Source organism: Athene cunicularia (genome assembly GCF_003259725.1).
Source record: "Athene cunicularia isolate RWA chromosome 15 unlocalized genomic scaffold, athCun1 chr15_part1, whole genome shotgun sequence".
NCBI classification, from domain to species: domain Eukaryota; kingdom Metazoa; phylum Chordata; class Aves; order Strigiformes; family Strigidae; genus Athene; species Athene cunicularia.
In genome coordinates, this window is record NW_020799121.1 from 5,982,424 (window position 1) to 6,010,407 (window position 27,984).

At 40.9% G+C, this 27,984-nt stretch overlaps 1 protein-coding gene across 4 annotated transcripts; it reads right to left on the reverse strand.

The window, feature by feature from the left end:
• Nucleotides 1-294: 294 nt before the first annotated feature.
• On the reverse strand, nucleotides 295-27,962 carry CLTCL1 (clathrin heavy chain like 1). Of its 4 annotated transcripts, XM_026859790.1 has the most exons (33): nucleotides 27,754-27,962; nucleotides 27,099-27,101; nucleotides 23,384-23,652; nucleotides 22,948-23,109; nucleotides 22,034-22,147; nucleotides 20,569-20,742; nucleotides 20,094-20,291; nucleotides 19,517-19,717; nucleotides 19,245-19,397; nucleotides 18,494-18,616; nucleotides 17,611-17,748; nucleotides 17,246-17,410; nucleotides 16,661-16,841; nucleotides 16,126-16,289; nucleotides 15,279-15,404; nucleotides 14,892-15,034; nucleotides 14,065-14,299; nucleotides 12,062-12,184; nucleotides 11,503-11,648; nucleotides 10,932-11,115; nucleotides 10,179-10,371; nucleotides 9,707-9,864; nucleotides 9,447-9,611; nucleotides 8,998-9,105; nucleotides 8,513-8,680; nucleotides 8,273-8,422; nucleotides 7,313-7,444; nucleotides 6,864-6,974; nucleotides 6,136-6,306; nucleotides 5,143-5,364; nucleotides 4,425-4,445; nucleotides 2,098-2,173; nucleotides 295-1,088 (listed from the first exon to the last, which is right to left on the reverse strand). In XM_026859790.1, exons 1-33 carry the CDS (start codon nucleotides 27,908-27,910, stop codon nucleotides 973-975), a joined length of 4,950 nt encoding a protein of 1,649 aa, XP_026715591.1. In that variant the 5' UTR covers nucleotides 27,911-27,962; the 3' UTR covers nucleotides 295-972. The 4 variants fall into 4 exon arrangements, with proteins under 4 accessions (XP_026715591.1, XP_026715592.1, XP_026715593.1 ...); XM_026859791.1 differs by lacking the exon at nucleotides 27,099-27,101; XM_026859792.1 differs by lacking the exon at nucleotides 4,425-4,445.
• Between the last annotated feature and the right edge of the window lie 22 nt (nucleotides 27,963-27,984).

Sequence of the window (27,984 nt, forward strand, 5' to 3'; positions counted from 1 at the left end):
TGCTGACTCTGCCCACCAGACAGGGTCAGAACATGGTGTGGCAGGAAGCCAATGCCAGAATCAGTTCAAGGTGCAAATAAAGTCAGGATTATGGCCCTCCCTACTGCCTCCATGATTTAGCAGTATGTCCCCCTCCCCAGCCCTGACACTGTGCTCTTGTGTCTCTAGTACTTTGGCAGCCCATGCACACTCCTATGTTCACTTGCCACACATAGCTGAGGTTTCCTTTAGTACCATTTAACGTCAATAAGTAACATGCTCTCTTCTTGTTAAACAAAAAGGATCTGGGAAGTGTTTGCTCTCTGGCATGAGAAGATTTATTTTTTCTTCAAGTCTCAGATCTACTCCAGAAAATAGAGAACAGACTCCAACAGCATTGAACCCCAACAGCATTATTGTCCAGAAAAGGAAAAAACTTTCCCCATATTCCTCTAAACATTCAGAGCACAAATATTAGAAAGCCCATTTTCTTTTGCACGTAAGACTGCAAATAAAATGGGGTAGTCAGATGTACATAAGCTTTCAACAATTCGTTATTAACGAGATGCCACTGAATTGTTAACAACCCTGCTACTTCAGTAGCTTCAACTAAAGCTTAACAACTTGGTGCCAGGCAATTTCCCAGCTGCCTTCAATGGGCTTTGCAAAAGAAAGAAAAATATGCTCTCTTCCCCCTGGCCTCAAGCAGTTATTGCTATATGAGTTAGTGAAATAGTGCCTTAACTTCAGACAAGAGTCTCACAATGTCATTAACAAAAGCTGCCTTTCAGAGGTTGAAATGTAACCGGACAATAATCAATAAATAACAGTAACAGGCATCCCATTGAAGTCTCCTCACTGAGCCGGGCAGCAAGTGTGTTCAGCCAACAGAAGGTCATCTGTGCCTTTAGGACCATTGTACACTTCTTGGAGAAGTTAAAAAGGGACGGGAAGGAAGAGAACAGAGACAGTGAAGGTCTGTCAGAGAGCTAGTTACATATTGAAACCATAGACAGGCGGCTGGGTGAATCCTGGTGCTGTGTATCCATATGGGAAGTTTGCCTGGGGAGGTACTGCACTGGGACCTGCTGTTAACATCAACTGCTGGCCTAGAAAAGCATGAGAAAAAAAAAATTAGTTTAAGAACTCAAGCTTCCCTAACACTAGCTGTACTATTGGATGGGATTGTGAGGCTTTAGCTAAAAATCAGCCACTGTGCAAGCATACACTAGTTAGTCACACCATTACTCAACATGCACCACAGAGTGGGCACCTAGGCCATCTGCTCTTGCTACCAGAAAACTACAGAAGCAAGGCAGGACTTGGAGGGGAGAGGAGCATCAGTGATCTTGAGGGCATGATAAACATGGCTTGATTTGAAGAGACCATACTGAAAGCCAAACCGATACTGTTTAACCCATGCACAGTCAGAACTGAAAAGTACAGCAATTCAAGCAAATAATTAGCTCTGTTAGGTCTCAGTCTGGAGAGTGCTGCAAAAGGCCCGAACATACCTTAACAGATTTTTTTTTTCATCACTAAGAACACACATGCCTCATGCATATGTTAAATTCAGGTTAACATTTACATCAGACAGTGACCCAGTCACATCCTTCCCTTACCAACCACTTCTAGGTGCTTGTTAGCAGAATGCCTCTTCAGAAGGGCTTCTAAAATAGCAGCACACTTGAGGACAGCCATGGGTTTTTTTGGCTGCATGTGTCTTAAAAGGGGTGAGCTAGAAAGCCAGTCTGCCTTTCTACTTGGAAGAGCAGAAAGCAGACACATTCCTCTTAGGCAGGAATAAGAGGAGGAATTTGCATGCTCTGTAAATTATTCCTGGGGTTGGGCACACCTTGGTATCCCCTGTCCTGTTACCATGTTGAAACACTATTTCTAAGCTAGAGTTCTGAGACATGTAAGAGGAACAACACTTCAGCTGAAGAGTAGAAGTACTGTAAGAGTGAGATGTCACTTGAACAACTTATGCAGTTCATCTAGCAGAGACAACCATTTTACTGTCTAGCTTACTTTGACTGGAGGTAGTCATTTTAGTTACCTCCACAAAGAGACCAGAGTGACAACAGGTAATCAATTAAAACCAAGTCTTTCACCTACCAAATACTATTGGAGTGGGTTCAGTTACTTGTTCCTCTTCTTTTCTTAGGCTTTCAGAAGCATCAAGTTTATCCACCTACATTGAAGTGAACAGGAGACGTATGAAGGCCTTGTCTAGGAATTGCACCATCGTGTGAGGCTTTTCATGCCTGGTATCTTAGCTATCAAGTGTTCCTTTTATTAGTCCAAACTGGAGACTAGAAAAGACTGCATGTTCCCAGCAAGCTATGTTGTAAACCTGCCCTCCCAATTGCTTTAGGTTTATTGCAATAAACAGTAACTGTTGAATGCAGCTGAGATCATCATTACCTTTAAGTGAAGCACTTTTTGGGGTCCTAATCTAGTCACTGTTAACTCTATGACTCATAAAACAAGCCCATCAGATTGCAGTTCCAAGCATCATCTCAAATGGGCCTAATCTACACTTATCTATTAACCTGCAATGCCTCTCCCCTTCATTAAGAGCACCCAGATATTTGCAAATATCTTAGACCCATGAAGTTTGATCTTATATATATATATGACTACAGCCTAACCTGGGCTTCAGAGTACTGGTTTAACTGTATTGGTATTCACAGACTCCTAGAGGAAACTCTAGAACCGTCATGGAAACTGGTCTAGCAGTATCAGCTTTATAAAGATCCTAGTGTTGGGTCAAATAAAGCTCTGTTCATGCTAAACACATTTGTGAGAGTGCTACAGTAATGCAGGAGCCCTGAACACAACTTTGAATTGGGAATGGGGGGAGTAATCTGAGAAGGCAACAGTACCTTCCTTCTCTCAGCTTAAACCAGTTGTATCTTCCATCAGAAAACCATTGAGACTGAATACTGTAAGGCATAAAGATCTCACAACTTCACATCCAGATACAGGCAGTACTAACATCCCAGGCAAACCTACATCTAGCCTAGTACTGTATTTCAGCTGCTCCTCATCCTCCTTTCCCACTGCAAGATCGTATCTGGTCTAAGAATTGCTGCAAGAGGAGTGTCCGTTATACTTTAGAGATTTTTTCTAGATCTGGCATTTAACAGTTTCCTGGACTTTTTGGAGTTTTCAACTCCAATTAGTAGGTCTTTAACTGGTTCATTTATAGCTGTCAGCCTAACAGCTCTTCAGGATAACACTAAATATTGGTGTTACAAGTGCTATCCATATTACTATGCATCAAAGCACTTGAGAGCTACCAGTTTCAAACTAGCTGTATTACTTTACTTCTGACCTGGACTCCAACTCTCTCTCGGATCAGACTTTCCTCTCTACTGCCCCTAAAGCATTAAAGAACTTCGAGCAGCAGTGCAGTTACTCCCTCTGTTGGAGAAGCGACAAGCATGCCGAGAGCAGGCATCCTCTACAAGGGACAAGAGCAGCTCTCCAGGAAAGCCCAAACATTTGTCTGCTTTGCTGCCTAGAAGCAAAGTTGTTCAAAAGATTTCCAAATGAGTGTCATCCTTTGTGTGCCTGGGCCCTGTGGTACATAAGTTATTTTATGCTTTAACACCTTTTTATGCATAAAAGATAGATAAGTTTTGGAAGACCCCGCTGATAAACTAGTCTATTCTTTTGTACTTTTGAAGTTAGTTACGTGACAATTTCAGACATACCACATTTATAAAGCCCATTCTCTAATTCCATGTTTTGCAGTTAATTCAGACTAAATTAGTTCCACTGTAAACCACTTTCACCATGCAGATTTTCCTTCTGACAAGTTATCCCGTATTTAGTACATGTGGTTACTTGTAAATCCAACCAGCAGTTTAAAAAAAACATTATTTTAGACCTAAACCTCACATAGAACAGTTCAGGTGAACTTGTGCAGCAAGCTTCCACTTAGTGGAATATGAGGAGGAGGCAGTATTTAAGATCTGTGCAAGTGCTTTCATCATACTAACAGGCAAGAAGTTAACAGAAGCTTTATGCTACTGTTCAAACTCACCATGCCTGAAAGATTGCACACTTTGGTAATTTAGAGCATAACAAGAAATTTGAAGTTCAAACACATCTTGTTACATAGCATCTGCTTTTGTGTACTTATGAACAACCACCTTCCTGCCACAAGGTATCTGCAATACAGTGAATGGGAGCCCAAACACTCAAGTCCTTCTCAATCACTTGTTTCTCTTTCCCATGAAGAGGAGCGAAGTCTGGTTGGATTTTCAAGTTGCTTGTGAATAGTTATCCTTTTAGCATTAGAAAGTGAACAGGAAATGAGTTAGAGCTAAATTACACTGCTCTTCTGGCAGAAGCTACAGCTAGATTCCTGTAAAAGAAACCTAGGATATTGAGGGACACAAATGAACACAAAGAGTTTGAAATCAGAGTGTCACCTTATAGAACAGCCCATCAACCTGCAAGAAAATTCAGAGGGGAATACTTAACATTACTTGATTAGAAGCAACCTGAAGCAGTCACTTTTAGATTACTCATTTTAATGAAGTTCTTTACTGTGATGTCCTATGCAACCCTAGCGCCTTCTGAAGGATTTTAGCTTAGTATCTTAGAGCTGTTTGAGACAAGCATTTCAGGACCACACGTGATCAGAATCTCTCTTCTCTCAGTTGAGAACTTGCTATTGGTATCAGTATTGTACACCCAGACTATGCATCTGAAGCTGTTTTCCATTTAAAACAAAAATCACCTTCAACAGCCTACTCCTATGGCTAATATAGGAATTTTGTGAACTATTAGTTACTCAAAAGCTGTATTCTCTGCAACAAGAAAACAGAGAGCACTTTTGTAGTTACATGAAATAAAGCATCCTCACCAAGTTTTCAGCTTCATCAACTATGGAGCTACTCTGAAAATCACAGTTGCTTATATCCACTGTTAAAAGTAAAAGTTTAACTAGACCTCTTTCAAGTTCCAAGGCATCTATTTGTAAGTTTTGCTAGCTAGTCTGAAGTGATTAAACTCACAGAACTTCATAGAAGACTCAGTCTGTGAGAAACAACAATATTTCAAATACATGCAAAGAGCACTGGTTTGCATAATGCTAATTATCCAGCAGACTAGAAGTCTTAAGTTTTTAGCCTACGCCGTACTCACTTTGGTAAGGTACTCTCTCATCACTTGGATGAAATAAGGCATTGCAAAGTCCATGATGTTATGCCTCCATGCCAACTCAAGGACTACATCTGGGTGCAGCAAGTCGTAACACGTGAAAAGGCAGGCTGCAAAGCACTCCTGCTTGCCTTCTTCCAGGAACCACTGAAGCAGCTTCTCAGCTAGCTCTGCATCTTTGGACTCTGCAGCATACTGCATAGCATCCTACAAAACAGAACAATAGTTAAGCTTGACCCTTTTCTGTCAGCATCTTCCTCTACATCTTATGTGCATGTTATTGCTAGCTTGATAAGCCAGGTATTTGACATACAATAGTCCTTAACAACACCAGGCATGTTCCATAGGAGCCAAGCTACGGTACATGTGCTCAGTTAACTCCTCTTATTTTGAGGTAATCCAGATACTTGTATTAAGAGTATCCAACAGGCTTTCCTTAAGTACTTGAAGTGGCCTCATGAGATTTTGCTTAGTTTTGTAGCAAAGACGACAACCAATCTTTCTGGTATCCCACCTACCTCACACTAGATATTAAGGATTACGCAGAGCAGAAGAGATTATTGCATCAACTGCTGCTATGTGGCAAGACAGAACACTATTTGCCAGCTCTCCTACAGAGTAGGCAGAACCGGCCTATGTGAACTCACTACAGGCTTGAAGACTATACCACTGTAATCATATTTTATCTGTACCCTGTCAGGGGCATGAGTCTTCAGTTCTATGGAGGATGTTCCATACTGATACAGAAAACTGTACAGATGCCATTTTATTGATGTAGGTAGATCTCCAAGTACAAGATAACATTATGAAATTAGATTAAGATATGCATTTGAAACTGCAAGCACTTCTGCCCTAAGAATTTTTCCTTAAACTTCAAGGGAAGGACTAAGACTAACCAGAACTCCAGATTTGTAACAACAAAACACATTCAGTACCCAGGAGACCTACACTTCACAGTGAAAGGCTGCATTAACTCACCTTATACAGACGGTCTTTCTTGCACAGCTCCACACTCTGTTTCCAGCGGTTGTTACCCTTATACAAGTATGCTGCAATACGCCTAAATTCAATTAGTTCATGCTTTTCCAGACGCTGAGCCAATGTTATGTTATCGAAGTTGTCATAGGCATCAATGGAAGCTCTCAAACCCTGTTTGAGAGAGAACAGTTACACATTCTTCCAAGATGGTCAAGAGAATTACAGTAGAGAAGTACCTAAGCATGGTGCACAAGTGTTTAGGCTCTGCCAGCTGGATGTTGATACCATGGCTACAGCTTGTTTACCCTGCTTATTTCATGTATCTCTCCAAAAGATGAGTTTTAACAAAGCAAGATGCTAACCTGGTCATACTGACTTCACTTGAACAGAACAGCTAGTTACCTTTGGAGGACAAAGCATGTCTTAGACCTAGCAACCACTGGGGCCAGAAACAAATCTGTTTACAGAAGTGTTGTCCCGTAGAGTACACACCTGATACTAAACTTTGTGAAGCCTGTTCTGAGAAAAACTGTGGCATCTGCTTTGTCTGCAAACCACAGTGTCTCAAGACTCCTGCCCAAAGGGCCTGATGCCAGCCCCACTACCACTGCATTGCCTAAGTTACCTCTACTCAAGTGAATTACTCTGTGTCAGCTGGGGAATAACTAAACTACAGCTGCAAAAGAGGAGCATCCCTCAGGCCTAGCAACCTATTTTGTGGGGCTCACCTGGTAATCTTCCTCCTCTGTTAAAAGGTTGTTTAGAGCTTCGTTAACTCCTTTGTTGTTGTGGTTCTGGACTGAACGCAGGTAAGGCTTTACTAGAAGTAGCTGATTAACCTGGAATTAAGAAGTTTCCAATACAAGATTAAGTATCCCAATTCTGACACTTCATACTCCTGAAACAGCTTCCCACTTGTTATATCAAGATCTTATGCTTACTGTCAGGACCCTTCAGACAAGGCATCTTGTATTATCAGAAGTAACTAAAACAGCTCCTAGGCCAGTTATGCTAACTCTTCCAGTGTTTCCTGTATCAAGCCAGGATTGGACTGCTTCCCAGTCCTGTATACAGGAGGCAAAACTACCTGACAGATGTCAAACCTTTTTTCCAGCCATTGACTGGAGTGTCTTGAGCAAGATGAACTTCTTGTTCATCTACCATGTCCCACACTTACCTTTGAGAAAAAATTGACTGTCCTGGTGTGATCCAGTCGTGGAGATAATACAAGCAGGAGATCATTGATCAGCAGAGGTTTGTAGTCTAAGTAGAACTGTAAGGCTTTGTAGTACAGCTCCACATTGGCCACCTGCATGGTTAGACACTAGTTAGCACTTCAAACACAAGTAAGCCTAAGGTGCTTAGTTCAGACCACTTAGCACAAAGTTTATCTGACTCTTAAACAAAAACTTAAGTTTCCCTCTAGAGGCCAAAAGTGTTACACTTACATGCAGAATTCTTGTTCAATCTTATGACTGCTTCTTGTGTCATCTGCTTCTAGATAGTGGAGTCACAGGCTACCAGGGGTAGCACAAACCAGTTCTAACCCATCCACAGTTAAGAGATCCTGGCGCATATAGCCCACCACAGTTAATGTGACCATCTGTCAAACTCCCAAAGCCATTAAAGGCTGCAGCCTTAATCAGTCTTTAAGTTGTTGCCTTGAAACCCGTAAGACCAGTAAGAATGTGTTCAGTATCAAATCTTGTGTGAACTATTCATTGGTTCACTATTCTCTGCTGTATTCATGAGACTGCCTGCTGCAATTCTCACACTGAAACAGCTAGGAACATTTGCAGAGATCCTTCAAGAACAGTTACAGCCTCAGACTAAGCAGTCAGCTCAAAGGCATTAAGGAGGTTACACCTCTTGCTTGCGACCTATGATCCCGAGCAGTCTCTGAAAACATTCTCTGCTACTTCTGCCACCCATTGAGAATGTGCTGCACAGCAGAAAACAGAGTGTAAGATTAGACTAATTCCTGTGCTAAACTGATCGGAAGTTGTTTTAAGTACAGCAGCAAAACTGAGTAGTAGCTTAAGCAAACTCATTCTCTGAACAGCAATTCTGCTGTGCATTTTTGCCTCTGTTCTGAAAGAAGTTTTCAGCACTTCCGTTTAGTTAACTAGTTACTTACCTTGGCAATTATGTCTTTAAACTGCCCTTCTTTCCAGGCATCGGTGGGATGATTCATCATAGTTATTATTGCATTGTCATACTCCTCGTACTTGTCATAGAGGAATACAAGTTCTGCCCAGAGATGAGCCTGTTCTGCAGCTCTGAGCACCTGATTAGATTAAAAAAAAAAAAAAAAAATCAGTTTTATTCACTGACAGCTTCCCACCTCCACTTGCAGTGTAGCTACCTCAATGCATACCTTTGGAATATTAACTCTAGACCAGAAGAGCTCCAGATGTTCCCTCATTTTCTGAGGCTTGAATTTGGAGTATAAGATGGCAAGTTCAGTAAACATTCCCATGTGAGCACGCTCTAGACCCAGAGCAGCTTCCAAAAGGGCAATCAGTTCTTCAAAGTAGCCACGATCCTAGGTGTTAGGAAAATAAGGATAAAATGCACATTTATTTAAATTCAGCATGCTTTGTTTCTCCCTCCAAATGAGAGCATTTGTAAGACATGATTTCAGTAAGATAGCAGAATTGTAAGAGAAGGGACAGTAAAAACCATCACCCTTCCATTTACTACAGAAAAAAAAAAATGCATGCGTCTATTAGGAAATGGAGATGGAGGAAGAATGAATTTAAAGACCAGCCCCACAAGGTATCAGGTTTTATCTGTGACCCTTTTACTAGCAGATATATGTATGCTGTCTAAAGTATTCTAGAATATTAGCAGTGATCTAACCTGATAGTAACTGATCAGCTCTTCAAGTTCATCAGCATGGATGACTATGTGTAAGCCACAGATCTGTGCCAAGCGGAATTCTTTTCCATCCACACAGGCAAAGCATACCTGAAATGAGAGTTAGCAAACAGTCAGTTAACAGAATACTGAGTGCTTAATACTAAAGGGAAAGTTAATTAGCAAAGTTTTACCAAATTTGAGATTTAATGTACAGTTCCAAATAGGTATTTCCATAATGCTTGTTCTAGAATTAAAATCTCTGCCATTCATTTTACACTTTTTTGAAATTAAGGTTTATTACCTCGAGCAAGAGGACAGCTTATAAAGCTACAGACCAGACATGCTCTGTAGCCAGAAACAATTAGCAAGCTACAATCACAGCAACACACTCAGAAGCAACACTAGAGAGCACATTCTACAAACCATTAAAAAACATGAGTTTAAGGTACCTCCTTCCAAGTCCTTGTGCTGTTGGCTTTGCGGCCACTGTCCACTGCCGCCTGATACTCTCCAAGGTGCACCAAGGTAGATGCCAGGCGAGCAAAATTAGATACGTTGTTATAGAGTAGTTTTGCAGCTTCGTACATCCCCTCTTCATAACAACGATCACCAACCTGGAATAGGAGCCCAAGGTAAACAAGGGTAACAGCAAGAATCAGGAGTTAGATAAGCAGAAAGTCATACATGGGAACTGTGGATCAAGACATACCTGTTGTATGTGGGCATTATTAGGGCCACTAATAAACTCTTCCAGTTCTGACAGACGATTAGTTTTTGCCAAAGCAAAAATAAGTTCTGTCTCTACATAAGACTCTCTAGCCTTCTTTCTGGCCATCTGCAAGAACTTGACTAGGTCCTCCCAGTTATCTTGAAGAGAGAAGAGATATTTCAGACCCTCTGTTTAGTCATTCTGTATTGCTCACCTTGCCTGCCTTAGGGACAGTTTTCATGAGTAGTCTCAAGGATCTCCTCCACCATGGTACTAAGCCATTTGCATCTGCGTTAAGGAATTCCCTGCTAAACACCAAGTCACCTCTCCATGTGAGGCTGGCAAGCAATTCTGCCACATACAGCTAAATAAATACAATACACTTGGCTATATTTTAGATAACGGTCCATATTATCTCCAAATATCTTGCTCATATCCAAACGATCTTAAGTTTGAGGGTATTTTGCCTTACCATTTCTATTAGCTGCTTGAACAACTTCCATGTAGGCAGATGGGTCATCTGCCTTTATATAGGAGTCAATGGCTTCTTTCACCAAGTCCTTCTGGAGCTGTGCTCTGGCTAGCTGGCTCCATACTGCTGGTTCATTACATCTCTCTGCAAATTCATAAGCACGGTCTAAGTTGCCAATGTGCTCAATCAGCACCTGTTTTGAAATTGAAGTTACAAGTTAAAAAATCAAAACTTTATAACGTTTTCCTTTCTAACAGAACTCTTCCTTAAAGCATATACATTGTTCTGTGTCAGCAATATGAAGCTGTTTTTAGAACAGGCATTTCTGTCCAGTGAAGTAGAGGCAGCAAGAAGAGGACTCCTGTTGCTACTGTTTCTCCTCTGCCTTACAGAAGTCAATTAATGCTGGCCCAAAGGCATTGCCTAGTAACATTTGCTTCTGCACCTTTCAAGTATGAGTCTCCAAGGTAGCCAGTCTGAATCAAGTGCAGTGCACACATCCCAAGTATATAGTGCAGTGCCCCAACATTTTAATTACTTTGACCAGATCAGCCTCCAAAGTAATTATTTTGACTTTGTTTTGCTATTTTCCCATAATCACACTTCTCCCTGAAACTTGGTATCATATGGGAACTGTACTCTTGAGTCTCATGATTTAACTGACAATCACTCCTGGAGAATCAATACAACAGTACACTTCCTATTCTCTCTACTACTAACATTCTGTACCTTCATGCAGGAAACATGCCTCACCTGAACTGCTGAAGTATTAACATCAAATTTTCTGAATATAGCAAAGGCTTCTTCATACAGCTCGTTACTGATGGCAATGTTTGCAATATCTGGGGCATCGTAGTTATCCAGCCGATTGATGTATTCCATCACACGAGTGCGGTCAGCCTTAATTGCAGTCAGGATCAGCAGATTCTGGAGATTCCTTTGGTTAACAGAAAACAGAGCCTATAAGCTGCGCATGGTAACACCTACTTAAATGACAGGTATTGTACATGCAAAAAAATACACCCGCTTGCTGTCGCTACCAAAAACCTTTCATCCCCAGATTGAGAAGCACTGATATTTGCCTCCAAAAAGAAATTACTTGCCAATATCAGTGTTCTCTCAACATATCACTGCAAACTGCATAGTGTGAACTAGCTCTGTTCTTAAAGCACAGAGCACTTTAAACTCTGCTTTTTCGCCTGGTTATACACACTTAGGAGTGCTTAGATCCTACAACCAGGAGGCCCACAAATAACCTGGGTCACTTCACAACCTAAAAAAGGCACTGAATAGGCTAAACCTGTGCACAAAGCTCTCCTCTTACCTGTGTTCACTGAATACAGAATTATCCAAGACAATTTTTTCCAATAACTCAATCAATTCATTAGGCAGGTCAGCAGTCATGAAAGCTTTCACAGTTACAGAAACCTCCTCTGGATCCTGTGTCTCTGATAAAGCTGTTTGGACAACCTGCATTTAAAGGCAGGAAAGTATTAAGTGTTTTCCCCAAATAGTATATTTGCCAGCCTATTCCAGTGAACTACAAGTTAAGGCTTCAGAAATTTGAGAGTATTTTGTTATGGACAGCAAGACCAAGCTACTTCTATACTGGATACAGCTATTAAAGTGACACCTTGGGTCTGTATAGGGAGCAAATTCACCAGAGGTATGTCACTCCACAAGACAAATATCTTACTGGTAACTAAATTTTCTGACCATGAAGGTCAGAATTAATACCTGCCACTCAAACTCTTCTAAATTCCTGTGTAGTTGAGATGGGGCTTTGAAGGACCTTGTGGGGGAAGACAGCTGCTTTAATGTTCCATAATGTTTGACACATCCCAAGCTCTCTTCATACTGAAAGTTTAGCCTTTGTGCTGTACCTGGTCAATAAGCTGCCGCCTGAATGGGTTATTTTCTTCCAGAACATTTGCCCAGAGCTCAGGGTCCTTCCTGCGCACCAGATAGCGAGCCTCACTCTTAAACAGTGAGTTCTCATTGCAGACCTGAAGGAGAAGTTACAAATATTGGTGTTAATGTTAAGGATCAGTACCACAGGACAGGTTTAACTAGCTATGAATCAGACAGTCTAGAAGACTGACTAGAGCTAATTGCTGACCAATGCTAAATGCCACAGACAAGTTCTTACCCAACCTCTGATCTGGAAGGCTCATGGAGAAGGTCTCCAGCAGAATTTCTATAGCTTCTCTTGGTTTTGCCCGACACAAATACTGTGACAGTGGCTTCAGAGTAACTATTTGCTTCTGTTTGAAGTGAAGACCTGCAGAAGCCTGAAGAACTTAAGTTTTAAATCTAGTAAGGGAGCCACTTGCCTGTGCAGTGTTAAGTAGTGAACTGAGGAACAGTGCTGGTGTTTAAAGCTAGAAATAAGTTATGTATTCGGTGGCATTAGCTAGAAGTGTTCAGGGTAGCAAGTGGCTTGGATTCCCCTGTTAAAGTGTTAAGGGTGCAGAATAAATGTGAAAGTCCTATAGAAGTGCAGTAAGGAAAAGTTATGAGTTTTGATCCTATTAGTACCACTAGCTTCAATTTCCAACCAGAAGAGTAGAAACCTGAAGGCCTATTTCATCTTCTACCAACAGGTCATGTTTAGTTAGTGTCCAAATTAGCTCTTGGAATCTCAAATACTTTGCTGTAAGCAAATTAGAAGCAGCACAATTTTGCTTTACATTGTACATCTATTAGTTGCAGGAGTTGAACCCTCTTCTAGGAGGCAACAATGTCTCAAAAGTAATTCTTACAGTAGGAAGATCTTTTCTCCATAACCAGAAACACCTGCTCAGAACATCAGTTCAAGGAAGAAACTGGTACTGACAGGTTTTTATGGTTAACCAGAACGTTAGAGCTTATCCTAGCAAAGTTTCCTAGCAAAACAACTCAAAGCCACCTTCATATCCTGAAATAAAAGAGCTAAATGTAGCCAGCCAGGTTTTTTTACGGCTAGAGAGGAGGTATTGCTTCAAAAATAGCTGCTTCAGGCTGGAAAGTCATCCTCTTTCAGCAGCAAGCCTAGATTATACCACCATTCTAACACTCACAGAGTAGGCCTTGCCAGGGAACAGCGTTTACTTCCTTTCAAACAGGGCAAAACAAGCTAGTTCTTACCCCTACACAGCTGATATTCTTTCCATACACTAGTGCAGAAGCACAGGCAGGAGGAGAATGTTTTCTTTCTCAGCAGCCACAAACACTACAATTTAGCATTAAGCTCTGGTGTTCAGTTTGAGAATAGGATGTGTTTGGAGAACCACGGGAATGTCACTTGCCCTTGAATGTCCAAGGGAGGTTCTAGGAATCAACAAGCTTAAGATAGCAGAGGAATGCTATTGGAATAAGCTCTTGCAGTGAAGTAAGTCCTTGCAGTTCGACTGTCAACATTTATTTTCCTCCTTTCTAGTTAAGTATTGGAGCAACTAAGGGTCAACCACAATAAAGGAAAATTACAAGCCCCATTCTAGTTTCGGAGAAATTTTCCTCCTACTGTAGAGTCAGGCTAGATGACAGCCTGTCCCTTCTGCTGATCAAAGGCTCAAAAAATATAAACCAAGTTAACAAAGGTTTAACGGTAGGCATATTCATTAGCTGGGCCCAATAAACAATGTAATTTTGAGTAGAATCAGTGGATTAGAGACATAAACTATACCTTAAACTTGCAGTTATACAATTTTAGTTTGGACATACAGCATAAGAGTTCTTCTCCACAGCATAAAAACTACTGTCTCCATATAGAAGAATCCTGCCTACCTCAACTCCTGAGTGAGACTGCAAGACACAATTCTGCAAGCGTTAGACAAACAGCCAGCTAGGCTTCCACTTCAGGTAGCTAGTAGTTCTTTATCATGTTTATAAATGCAGTTTTGCTAACCTTTATGAGTTCCAGATCACACTGCCCCCTCTCATAAGCAACGCAGGCCAGATGAGGGTCCCTCTTTTCACAGTATTTGCCAACTACACGGCTGTCATAGTAAGGATTCTCACGAAGAAACCGCTCTGGATTATTATTACTGTCAATGTAGATTTTGGCCAAGGCATTATGAGTTGCAGGTTCTTCACAGCCTTCATGAATCCTCGATTCAAGCCATGGCAACAGCAGCTTAAGCCTTTGAAGAAGCAAACATTTTAGGTTTATAAATCAGACTGAGGTACACTTGACTGCTACCCATTAATACCTGGCCTTCCCTTCAAGCAGGTCTGCTGGTCAGACTTAAAAGCAGATGGAGACCAGCCAGTTATTTTTAATGGGTCTTAAATGTGTGGAGGCCAGATCTGCAGTTTAACATCAGGGAAGGCTGCAGATGCCAGCAGTTTTGCAATCTTTCCTTTCAACCCCTGTTGTACTAGCTAGCTCCTTATGCTTAAGGCCACTTTACAGGTAGCTACAAACTAATTACACAAGCTGCTGTGTGCCTCAAACAAGACTGTCAAGACAAGATTTATTCCAAAGGTGTATCTCATAGTTGGCTGTACAGAAAGTGTTCAAAAGCTTTGTTATTCATCATGCAGTGCTGTGAGGCATTCCTGTATGGCCCAAATCAAAGAGACTGACTAGCAAATCTAAGCTGCTTTTCTATAAAGAAGCATGAAACAATATTAGTATTGTATCATTCAACAAAACTACATCCAATTCAATTTGGGTGTATACCAGGGTCAGGGAAAGCCCAACACTGGTGTCTACTGATGCATTTTTGTTACCGATTTCTTTTTTCCACTTCAGCCACCAGCTCATCTGTAGAGAACTGGCCTCTAACCACCATGATCAAGTTCTTAATGACATCTTCAGAACAATCCACATCAAGAAGCCCTCCAACCACTGCTGGTATACGGCTAGGATTCACCTAGAATAAGCCACCATCATTAAAATTAGTTATTAGCATTACTAATAACCCACCCCCATTTGCATATACTTTCCAGGAAAAACTACACTTACAGGTTTGTAATAGAACAAAGGCTTATTGAAGGGCCTTTATACTAGAAGCATGAGTGTAAGAAACACGCAGCAGATTCTGCTTTAGTGTACTGAAAGGTTAAGTTCCTTCTAAGGAAGGAAAGAGCAAGAGCTTAAAACTGGATTTTCCTTACCTTCTGTACATAGATCTCTATATACTTCTGCAGGTTATTGCGATATAAGTAGAGCACCAGGTCATGAACAAAGTCAAATCGATCACAGACAATGATCAGAGGAAGCTGGTCTGTGAGCTTTGCCTCCTACATTTTGTGGGGGGGGAAAAAAAAAAGTAAGCAAGCCCCATTTGTTGAAGCAAAAAGCAGGAAAGTCTGACCAAGTTCCCTTAACACTAAGTCAACAATAGAAGACTGCCAAACAGACATGTGACTTCAAAAGCAAGTTACCCACTGTGAATACCATGCAGCTAGTCTATCGGTTGAGTTTTAACTTTAGGCTCTTCATAAAGTGCCTCATTAAGACTACATCTCTAGCTTCAAAATGATTATCAATTCACAAGCCAGTTGCAGGGCCAAGAATTTAATGCAAAATGAAGTGGCATTAAAGGCCCATTTTACCAGTCAAAGCATGCAAATTATTGTGGTACAGGTTGACTGCAGTTTTAATAAGCTTTGCCCAGCCAATATCCTTGATAAAACTCCTGCTGAATACTTCAGCATAGTCTTTCCTTCTACCAGCCTGGATTCACCTATTGTTAGGTGACAACATATTCATGATACAAGTTGTATCATACAGGCTAGTTTTAAAGTAGTGGTAAATTTGGGCTTGTTTTCCCAGAGGTAGTCTAGAAGGGCCTATTATATTCCTGGAATAGGATCAGACTCCTATTACAGCTACACAGTAGCCTACTCATAGCATGCCAGCTAAACCTTGAGATGGTATTTCCCTCCATTCGAAGGCTGTAGTTCTGCTGCTAAGCAAAACATACAGAGGATTGCTTAATCCACTGGACAGAATATTTACCTTCAGAAAGTTCTTCACCCGTTCTGGGTTATAGCAGTTACTTTCACGGCAGATTCTTTCCACTTCCTTTATCTGACCAGTCTTGCAAGCTGCCTGGATGTACTTGAAGTGAACATCTGGATCCTGGCTGAAGTTTACAATGGAACCCAAGAAATAGAACAGTCCTAGAAAGAGTCACATGTTTTTAACACAGTTAAAAGGGTAAGTGAAGCCAAGTGCAGGCTGTTATGGGTTTCAGCTTGTGACTTAGTTTCTTAACCCTCTTGAGTAAAGATTGGAAAGAAAGATGAAACCTGGAAGAGGGAAAAAATATCTTTCTGCTTTTTCCTGCAGTTGGATGAAAGCTACTTTCTCAGCAGGGTTGAACTATCTGGAATAAGCTACCCCTAGAAGTCCCTGGGATGAGCTCACTTTGATAAACACATCCTAAGGTGCAGCCATGAGACAAGTGCCTCTTCCATAAAAGCTACAATCCTTACTATTAGCTTCAATCAAGTAGTGCTTCCAAGTAAATTGCTTCCATCTAATACTGTACCTTCATAGCTCTTGAAAGATTCAAAAAGCTCCACAAGAGACTGGGTACCGAGCTGCTCATGGTATTTAGAAGCAACTTGTACACAGAGCTGTAGATTTTGCCTAATGTTGGCTGATAGCATGGCACGTAAACACTCCACAGAGTCTTCAACTGAGAGCGAGCCAAAGAAGTTCACAAGCCACTGCAAAGAGAAAGAAATTTTACTCAGTAACTTATACAGGATTTGACTGATTTCTGAAGTGTGGCAACTAGCCAGAGTTTCTAGCCCAGCTACTAGAGAGAAGTCTTCCACGCGCTAAGACCAGAAACTTAAACAGAAACACACTCACCATCTTTACAACTACAAAAATGCAGTTTGGAAGTAAGATTTGAAATGCCCACTTGGGAAACTGAGGTCATATTTAAGCCATTAAAACGACAGATTACAGTTTAATTGTTAACTGGACAAATATTCTTGAATCACAGCTACATGTACTACTTTGGTACTTACAAACCAAGCTGCAGGGATTTTAGAAGCTACAGAAGAGCTAAAGTTTATTCACTTTACTTAAGCTTTCACTTCCTTACTCTGTACAACAGACTTACCTCAGGATTCAGGAGGTGAGTATGAACAACAGCACGTTTAATATCATAGAGATCTGTGTAGTGTTCCAAAGCTCGCTGGAGCAAACCTGCCTTTTCACACAACTGGGCAATGTGAGCACGATCATAGTGGGTAAACATTTGGTTTCCAAGAATGGCATCTGCAACCTAGGAGATTACATTTCATGTTCAGACCGTCAGAGAATCACAGCAGCACAGCCTAAAAGTTGTTGAAAAGTCACAGCACAAGTCTTTCCTTTGATGTTGCTAAACTACTTGTAGATATCAGTATCAGACATCATGTTCTTGTACAAGCCTACTACTGTCCGTTCTTCACTTTTGCGAGGAGCTAGGTTAAGAGGTCTTACCTGTGGCGCATGAATCAAATTCATTTCCAGGAGACGAGTCTGAAGATGGCCTTCTGCAGGGCGGTTATTTTTCAGGGCATCCAGCAGAAAGGACGTGCACTGCTGAATAAGACTGTTCTCCATGAACACATCCACAATCTGTTGAGATCGGTTGAGTTAGAGAAGGGGGTCTATACACACATGCACATTTACCTGTACACACTACTGGCCTGACTAGAAGGCTAGAAAGGCAGCTCATCACAGCACCTAGCATACTCCATTCCCTTTGTTTTCATAGGATTACTAGCATGGTAAGAAGGAGACAGTTTTCACACTGTCTTTTTTCTCTACAATGTAAGAAGCACATTTCTTTGAGCTATGTTGCCAGATTTTGCCACCCACTCTATTTAGTTTTAACACAGCATGCAAATCCCATTCCTTCTCTCTTGTTGGGACAGTTGCTACAAGAAAAGCCAAGACTTTCTAAGTAGCTTCAATTATTTAATAATGCAAATTGTTGCCTTATTTCTCTGTCCATTTAATCACCAGGAGCTGCTGGCAGTCAGCACTCACTTAGGTTTATTTGTTCATCTTCCTGTAAATACTCTGCATGGGAAGAGTTAATGTATGCACCATTAAAGCCATCAGTAGGACAGTAACACTACTGCTCAGGTGTAAGACTGTGGCAGATTCACTGTCAATATTCCAGTACTAAGCCAGAAAGCTCCCACAAGAACTTGAAAGCACACTTGCCTCTAAAGACTTAATGGTAATTAAACTTGGCTAGAATAGTTTAGTCACTTTTCTAGCCAAGCCAACTGAATTGACCTTACCAGTCCCCAAAATGTTACTATGCTATTACCTCTGTCTAGAAAGAGACCAGTACTCTTGTTGTAGGCATCACCTGGTTAATGTTAGCCAGTGGCTCCTCATCCTGTACCAGCATCTGAGAAAACTGCAGGCCTTGCTCTGGACTGACTCTCATCACACTTCTCAGCAAGAAGATCCAGTCTGGGGTATAGCCAACCTAGAGATTTCAGAAACAGTCATGCATGTCTGGGAAGCTTTTAGACATCTATATAAGCTTTCAGATTCTTTAGCATAGGCACTATGAACTGCTGTGATGTTGCCATGCCCATGCCCCATCTTCCAGGAATTCAGACAAAAGCATTGCTTTTCTGTTAACACAGAAATTCAGTATTCACCTACTTAGTAACTCAACTTGCACCAGGGCACTTCTCTTGCTAGTGAAGAAAACTTCTAGGTACAAACCCTTCCAGAGTCTTAAGGCACTATCTGTCAAGTAAGGTCCTAACTTACAAGTAGACATCACACAAATTGTTTTGTAATCCATCAAAAAAGCCTCAGTAGTCTTATGAACTTAGGAAGAATCTTATCTTTATTCTCTAGAATAAGCTTGAACCAGTCCATTGATTTGATAGTTCATGATATTCTGGATTTAATTTTTTGCAGAGTGCTCAGACCTTAGTCATACACTATGATTTGCACTCTCACAATGAAGAAAACAGTGTTTCTCAATCTTACCTACTTATCAGTTTTAAGCGACAGGAATCAAACTTATCTCATGGAAGATAGCTTGAGAATGTACACATAAAGTGTAAGACAGTCTAGCAGTTTGTGACAAACAACTTTACCTTTTTGGCATACAGCACTATTTTCTGGAACTGACCAGTTTCAGCAAAACACTGAATCACTTTGTTTGGCACATTAGCACGAAGATAGACACTGAGTGCAAGGGTTGGGTCAGCGGTCTTCACCAAGTCCCCCAGCTCCTCTGAGCACTCCAGCTGAAATCAGAAGTGGTATTTTGTCAAGCAGAACAACTCAGAGATGTATTATTAACAAAAGTACTGTTCACAGTCGTTACAAAGCAACAGAATTAAGCTAGCGCCATGATCAAGCCAACCTTGTCTTCCTTCAGCCACTTCTCCAGAAGCTGCTTGCGGCCCTGCTGTAGGACAGGGCGACAGAGCTCCAGAGACTCAAACTTGTTCAGCTGTCCCTGGTCAAGCAGTATTCCAAAGTACTGGAGCAGGGGAGAGGCCTGCCCAGGCTGAGCTGGTACACTCTGGAACTTCCTGATTGTATCGCTGGTACGTAGAATCCCCTGAAGAGGTACAAGATAGAGAGAAGCAATGTTTAATTAGGGAAAGCTGAATAGTATTAGTCAAAAAACAGGTGTTAAGCTATACACTGAAGTATCGACTCTTAAGCCATCGGGGGGAGATGTCATCAAACCAATGACATTCGAGCAAGTCAGTGGCCACGCCAAGCCCAGCCTATGGTTGGAAAAACATAGCAGATGCTTCTTTATGGAATACAGAATATATTAGAAACAACAACCAAACTGCTGAGAACTAAGGCTAGTACTGCAGCACTTTAGTTTTTGGATGTCAAGTACTGAAATGCAAGTGAGCTAAGCAAGTTCACTAAGCTATGGCAAATCCTCACGACTTCTAAGCTTTACCTTTGGAATTCTTTACCTTTGGTGCAGATGCAGCTACTTTAGCAGCATCTGCATAGCTTCCTTGAGCAAACAGTGTGTTGAACTTTCTGGCAAATAATTCCTCTGCCCCAGCTAGATTACTACGTATGGCCATACGCAGTCCCAAATCAGGATTCTGGAGAACATTCGTAGCATAGTTCACTATATTGTCTTCCTCAACACATACAGAAAGCACCTAGAAAGGATAAAAGGCACGTTGAGGAGTACTGTCCTCACCACAAATACTATGAAATACAGCAACCAAACAGGCATGCAGCCCATCAGTGAAGTAGCAGATTATTAAAAATATAAGTTCCTCCCCAAGTAGTTTTGTACTAGGAGAGGTTAAAAACTAAATAATCTAATAGTTACTTGCTCCCTTCCATGACATTTGTTGCATCAAGTCACTCATTACATTTTTACATTCCATCTGAGTTTTAGAAGACTCAAAAACAGATGCTGGGATTTGTTACCTGTCCTTTTTTGTTCACACCAATAATGCCTGAGGTAGGTTCATGAGGAGCTGTGACAAAGATAGTATCAGCACTAATACGGTTCATGTAGATGCACACTCCAGACTCCAAGTCATACATGTGAATATATCCATACTTCGTGATCAGGTAGATAACACCATGCTTAATTCCAATCTGCCAAAAGATGAGTGTTTATTAGTCAAGACTAAGATTGTAACAGTTAAGACAGCTGCCTTTAGCCTTGTCACAAGACAGTACTGCAGTGACATGCCTTTGTACTGACACCAAGCACAAATATAGCTTCAGGCTTCTTCCTTAAACTCAAAGCAATGAACAGCTTTGTTGGCCATTTGGAGCTATAGCTCCACTGAATAGAGAGGTTGAAGGGAAATTAAAATTTATCTGCAAAGGATGTACTCCTCATCCTAATGAGTCAGGCTGAGGAAAAAGTTTGGGCATAATTAGCATTCTAGTCTAGATATGTCAGTACAATCTTCTGTTCAGAAATATTAATGAGTTCATCTCACTCTTCCAACTAGGCCTACTCAAAGCACCAGCAGAACATAAAGTCAATCTCAGCAACGGAGTGCTCCAGTTTACCTGTCAAGTCACTTAAACTGGGGAGGCTTTTAAGCCAAAATGGTCTTCAGATAAAGAAGAAGTACTTTCACTTTGGAACAAGGCTGAAGCTGAAGCAGAGAGCCACATGAATTCTGCCATTCAGACAGCTTGCTTTGTTTAACTTAGTTTAAGGCATCTCTTGGTTCACTTATGAAGCTGATCTATTAGACCGGTCAGCAGTTGCATACTCTGAGATAGCTCATTTTTATTACACAATTTCTAGTCCTGCTGACACACTAAAAGTTTGGTCTGTCAAGGCAACCAGTTATGTTCTTTCCTAAAGAACTTCCCATTAATATGCCAAATTGCCTTTTCTGTGCTGTTAGTACAGAAGGTATGCTGATAAAGGACTCCCTGCTCCATTTTTCTCCTTTAGTGACAGCTGCTGTAGATGAAATGCCACTTTCATACAAAGCTACATCAAGCACAATAACATTCTTATCAGAAACTCTGAGCGTTCAGAGTAGGAAGTTCAACAGCCAAAGCAATGGTAGAGACATTCTACTGAAAGACACTATTGAGGGGCTTTTGGGGTCTGTTTTCTTGTTGCTGGGGGCAGAGGGGGATTTTGTAGGGGTTCTGTTGGGGCTTTTTGGTTGTTTTGGTTTTTTTTTTTAAAATACAACCTTAAGTTGACATATTTGAACAAATACTGGAAAGCCTATGTATTTGTGTTTTGAGTTACCATTTTAATGTCCAGGCTAGCTCCCACAAGTCTATTAGCACCCCTCCCAGAACTAGGAGAAATGACAGCAAAGCACTAGTAGAAAGCATTCTTTACAACAGAGAGAGCAGCTACTTGTCAGACTATAAAGTTTATTTTTTGGGGGTGTCAAACATTTACCTGCATTGCCACAGGAAAGTCTGTCTGTGCCTCGGGTGGGAAAAACACATCAACAGCTTTCTTAACAAATGGCTGATTTCCAGTAGCTGGCTGACCTACTTCAATTATGTGTAGCTAGGAAGAGAAGAGTACATGTCACAAGATTGCCTGCAAGTACAGCCACATGAAAGAAGTTCCTCTCTTCAGGCATGCTACTGAAGTCATCTGCCACACTTGGTTGATGAATTATCTGCCCAATCCTGAACCAACAAGAGTGTGGGGAGCTGTGCTCCATATATTTATCAGAGGGACAAGTTTCCTGGAACTTCATAAAGTAAAAACTGGGACAAAACAAAACAAAAAACCTCATGCTTTCTATGAAAGGACACTATATTTCATTCAAGACAACTTGTTCAAGATGTTTTGAGTGAAACTTGTCAATTAATCAACAATTTTGCAGTACAAGACTAGAAAGCTCAAGACATTTCAGTGTTACCTCAGTTCTTTACAGACTGCTCAGCAGTTGTAGCTTAATCAACTGCTACTGAATTCCCCTATCAGTTTGATGGAAACAACCTACCTACAGTACTAAGGCTTATCTAGTCTCTTTCTGTAATAAACTCAAGACATAAGAGGCTGCTTAATGACTTAACTTCATACACACAGAAAACTACGTGAGCATAAACTGATGCTCTAACACCCTGAGCTCAGTTCTCATCACATCTACATTTGTTCTTCTGTCTAAGTTTCACCTGAATAACCAAGACTTTTTGCAGTTTCTATCCTACTGAGAGAAAGCATTTTGATGCTGACCAAATATGCTGCACTCACAGTTCCCAAGCTGTTCTTCAGAAAGCATAAACTGTGTGATCACTGAAGTTCTATTAGTACAGAGTTCTGCTACAGCAGAACAGGAGAACAGTTGCAGACTCTACCTTGCCCCCTGCAGGACTCCTCACAGCAAAACAGAAGAGAGTAGAAGGTTTGGCATTTCCCTCTATCTTGAATTCTGCAAAAGCCGCTGCATGGCCCTCTATAGGTTGGGAGACTTTTCTATCAACTGAGTACAGCTGCATTGCACCAACCACACGATTTTGCTAGAAAAAAGAAGAAAGGTCAGCTTTCACAGATAAGATTTCAAATGTTTACAGCAAGACCTTTGGGACAGTAAACTAAAAAGCAGCAAATGCCTCTCATCCCCTCCTCCAACACTTTAATCACATTGAAGGTCAGGTTATTCCTACACAAAAGATATTTTTTTAATTTTTGATCTACGGAAACCAAAGTTAAGAAATTAGAACAGCTATTAAGTGAAGTGGGGCCAGGGCTCTCCTAATTGTTTTCACAGCATGCTGTTTCCAGGTAACTTACCTGTGCTGAAATTCCTATCAGCAGCAGCCATTTTTGGTGTTCATCTGTTCTGTAGTTGATGATTTGGCAGCCTGCAAGACTAGCATGCCTGTCAAACATCTTTTGGGGTTGTGATTCTCCCTCCATGCTCCAGTGGTAGACTGCTGTCTCTGTCACCAAGGCAACTGTATTCACAGATATCCATTTCCAGAAGATCACTTCCTCTGCCATTGTGTGGGCTTTCATTTTACTTTTCATCTCAATGTTAAAGATCTGAAGTGTTTTCCCAGCTGGTATGACAAAACCCAAGAAACATCATAGATAGATTACCACAATGGCCATCCTGTAGTCCACCTGTTTACAAGTGCCCTGTTTAACCCACTATTCCAGCAATGTTACAGAGTTAGTGTCCTCTCATATCTGAGTCTCCTTTGATACTTGACTCTTATCAAAGAGAATCCTCTCCCCATGCCCAACACCTCTACCATCCCTGATGCAAAAAAGTGTACTCCTTATGGACATGTACTAGACATTCCAACAACCAACAGGCATAGACATTTTAATTAACTATAAGCTGTCTAAGCTACAGGGCTTGTGTAAACTCAGGTTTATGTAGCATCACTGGTATACCAAGTAATAGGTTTCTAGTAGATGCCATTCAGTATAACTCACAGAAAGAATGGCTCCAGTTTCTTGCAATTTAGTAGCTGCTGTAGATGACCTGGACTGAGTCCAACATCATGAGACCTGCAACAACTCTTGGGATAGCAAAAGACCACAACTTTAATTCTATTTTTCTGTTGAACTGCATACTTAACTAGGAGATGGGTGGGCTCTGTACAACAGCAATGCAAGTGTCTATTGAAGAGGACAGTCAAAAGTTCCAAAAGATTACAGAAAGGTTTGGAGCTTTAGTTCCAGTTAAGGTTAGTGCTTCATGATTTAAGTAACTATATTGCAGGCTTAAGCTTGACTTTGGTATTCCTTTCAACTACCAGAAGCAGCTAGTAAGGGTAGACTTAAAACTAACGTTAATTGAACCAACCTACAAAGAATAGGGGACTATTCCTTTCAGGAAGTCAAAGTGATGTTTTACTTCACTGCAGATGAGACAACTCAGTTCCAGGAATATTGTTTTCTGTTCACAAGACACCCACTCAGACTGCTAGAGTATTGGCTTGTAATGCCATTATTTCTATCCACATTTCAGAAGTGTTTTCCCTGCTAGTAACACTTCTGACTGTCAAACTGGTAGATGCTCCTCCTACTGGGAAGTTTTGATAGATGAAGGCTGCTGGCCATGAGGAATTGTTTTCAAGAGATACTAACCCCAAGTTAATATGCAGATCAGACTGCTCTATAAGCTTTTAGCATAATTTATACAGTAAATTGATTATTAATTTAATGCAGTGCCAAGAGACAACACAAGACTTCAGAGCTCCCACATGCAGTATTTATGCTCCCTGGATTAACTGCATAAAGAACTTTTAACCTGATCAACTAGTTCCTAGGACAGCTTACTAGCTTTCCTGGGACCAAAAGCAACCTGTTTCCAACCACCTTGCTCCGCACCTACACCTAACACCAGATGTAAACTGATAGGTGAAAACTACATATTTACTGTACTGGACAACAATTTTCCCAGCAGTGGACTGGTGCTATCAAGGGATTGATTTTGGAACTTCCGCAGTTCAGCCTGCATGCAGAAGGCAGACAAGTAATTCTGGAAGGGCTCTAGTCACTATCTAAACAGGAATACCAGAATGTGCATACAGAAACTGCTCTCTGTCAGTCTTCCTGGAAAGGAAGCAAGATGTCCTTCCTAGTTTTAAGAACACAGAAGAAACCAATAAACTACTGAGATGAGCAAAAAGGTCATGCTTGTCTATTTTCTAGACTAAATTTGACTGCTCTGTTACAGTTGGAAATGGCTTTAGAAGCTCCACCAGACAGCTAGCTTTGGATGCTGGGAGCCACAGGAGCCAAAGCAATACCATTCCTTAAGTGTGGCAACAAATTCAAACTTCAGAACTCTAAACTGCAATTAAACTACAAATAAATACCTTATTTGGATTAAGAGAGAGCAGAATCTGCTATAAAGTCATAGTAAGGGCAAGTACGAGTTTGAGTCCTATGTCTAAATTAACACTTTCTTAGGCCAAGATCCAAGACAAAAAGCCAGACTCTTACATAGGTTTTTCTGATCAAGCTACTACACTGATCAGTCTACTTAGACTAATCTCTGCAGGTACAGTCAAATAAGCAGGTTCAGTTTTTGAACACTAATACAAGAATTTACATTTCAGTTCACTGGAGCATGAAGTTTCTCCATTCCACAAAGGATGGAAGCACCCCTGAGTGCTGCATTCTTCACTCACACTGACTGGGGAGTACTCTCAGTACAAAGCAAAGCAAGAGAATCATGAACACAAGGGCAAAGCATAAATCTTGGTACAACAGGAGAATGCCACATGCAATCCAGAAATGAAATTGTGTATACTGTATTTCAGTTTAAATCAAGAACCATTTCATTTCTTTTTCTGAGGGTGGGCTTCTACGTTTATTGCTCAATAATCCTCAGATTATGAGCAACTCCCAGTCATGGCACACTGAGTCACAATATGCAACAGTTTTGACTACTGAAGCCTCAATCAGCAGGGAAAGTCTGGAGTGACAAACTGACTTAAACCACGTCTTCAGTGCAGTTCACTAGTTCTGCTGGTTATCATGGGTAACAACATATTGGTTAGGTAGCTCTAATCATCCTCTTTTCTACCCAACTCCTTGGTCACTAGATTATTGATAGAAGAAGAGATCATTAAGCTTGCAATACCTGACAACACAACTTTGTACGTCAATGTGACATCATTCATTCAACCCTTTCTGGTCAGAGGACAAGCTTATTTATTCACTCTGCATGGACAGAGCAATACTCCTTTTAAGTAAGTCTTAACACTGGCAAGAATAAAGCTATATTCTTCAGAGCTGATGATAATCCATTTAGTTGGCAGGTTAGTTTTAAAACCAGACGATGTCGTTTCCTCTTAAGAGCTAGACGAAGCTCTGCTAGTGTAGAGAAGACACCTTCCTTGCCAATATGGTTTGTTTAAAGGGGTCCAAGATTAAGGACAGAAAACTCTTAACAGATCTGAAATTATTTTTCACTGTTACCTTTACCCACATCCCAGGTAAGGCAGTCCTTTGCAAGCTGTATGAGCACCTTAGCCGAATCACAGATTCAGCTTAAGTCAAACACACACATTAGTTTTCCCCTAATGTCAGTTAAGGCCGAGATCAAAGACAAGAAGTTAAGGTTTTGTGCCAGTTCTGAGGACAGTTATTTCTTGGACCCCTAAGTAATTTCACCATGATTTTTCACAATAAAAAACACACTTCAGCAGAAATGAATAGCACACAGGACATGCTAGCACAGGTCTCTCATAAAAATATTGCAACTTGATTTTGTCTATCAACTGTACTTCCATCATACATATAGACAGACAAACATTAAGAGCACACTCTTCTCCCTTACTTGGTACAGTCAATAGTCAAAGCAGCCAAATGGTTAGCAACAAGCCAATGGAGAACATTTTCACTGTAATACCAGTTGAGGATTAGGATCTCCCACCTGGCTATGAAGTGAACCATCAAATGGCTACTTAAAGTTCAGTACTTTTTATGAGATTAGACCATTCTGTACTACCAAACATGAAATGTCACAACAAAGATCACTCACCATCTGTTTAGATAAGATGCAGGAAGAAAAGTACATAGTCAGTAACAGTTATTGAGATTAAATACCAGAAGTTGGTCATTTAAGAGACAGAGATGTTTTTAAAAATATTTCTTTGAGCTCAGAGTACTACTTAAAGGCAGTATCAATACCACAGGTACTGGTAAGCAAAGGTCTTTATCCACGAGATCTCATGATTGCCAAACTTAACATGCTTGTACATTCAAATGTTTACAGTTATTGGCCATCCTTGTGACATTTTGCTGGTATCTAGGAAGCTCTTCAGAGCTACAAGAAAGGGCCAGGACAGAACAGAGAATATGAATGGCTTTACACCCCTATTCACCTTTACAAGTGTCCGTTATATTTACAACACCTGTTTAAAGGTAAAGTATACCATATGTTGACCTGGTCCTCAGTGAGAACAGGAGGTTGCCGTGCCAAGCCAAAGCATCTCACACCTACTTGGAGGCAAATCATTCAAAGATTACTGAAAAATCCACTGCCAAAAATACAGCATGCAAGTTCAGGCAAGAATTCTTATCCTCATATACATTCTTCTTAGAAAGTTTACATAAACCTTAAATTTAAGAGCATACAGAAGCAGCAATACAGCTAAACAGTAGGTTTCACACTGCAATAATAAATGATTACTCACCTTTTAGCGCGATTACTTTAGAGGCTGGATTCATGATGGCACTTTCGGCAGAAATTGGACGTCTGATGGGTGTTGTTGGATCGCTCATGTCAATTATCACTACTTGTGCCTGCTCTCCCACTTTCTCCCTGATGCAGATGAACTTGTCAGATTCCATTGTTAGGGTACTGAATCCAATGTTTGCTGGGTTAATGCCCAAATTTTGGAGCTAGAAAGATGGAAGAGAGTTGC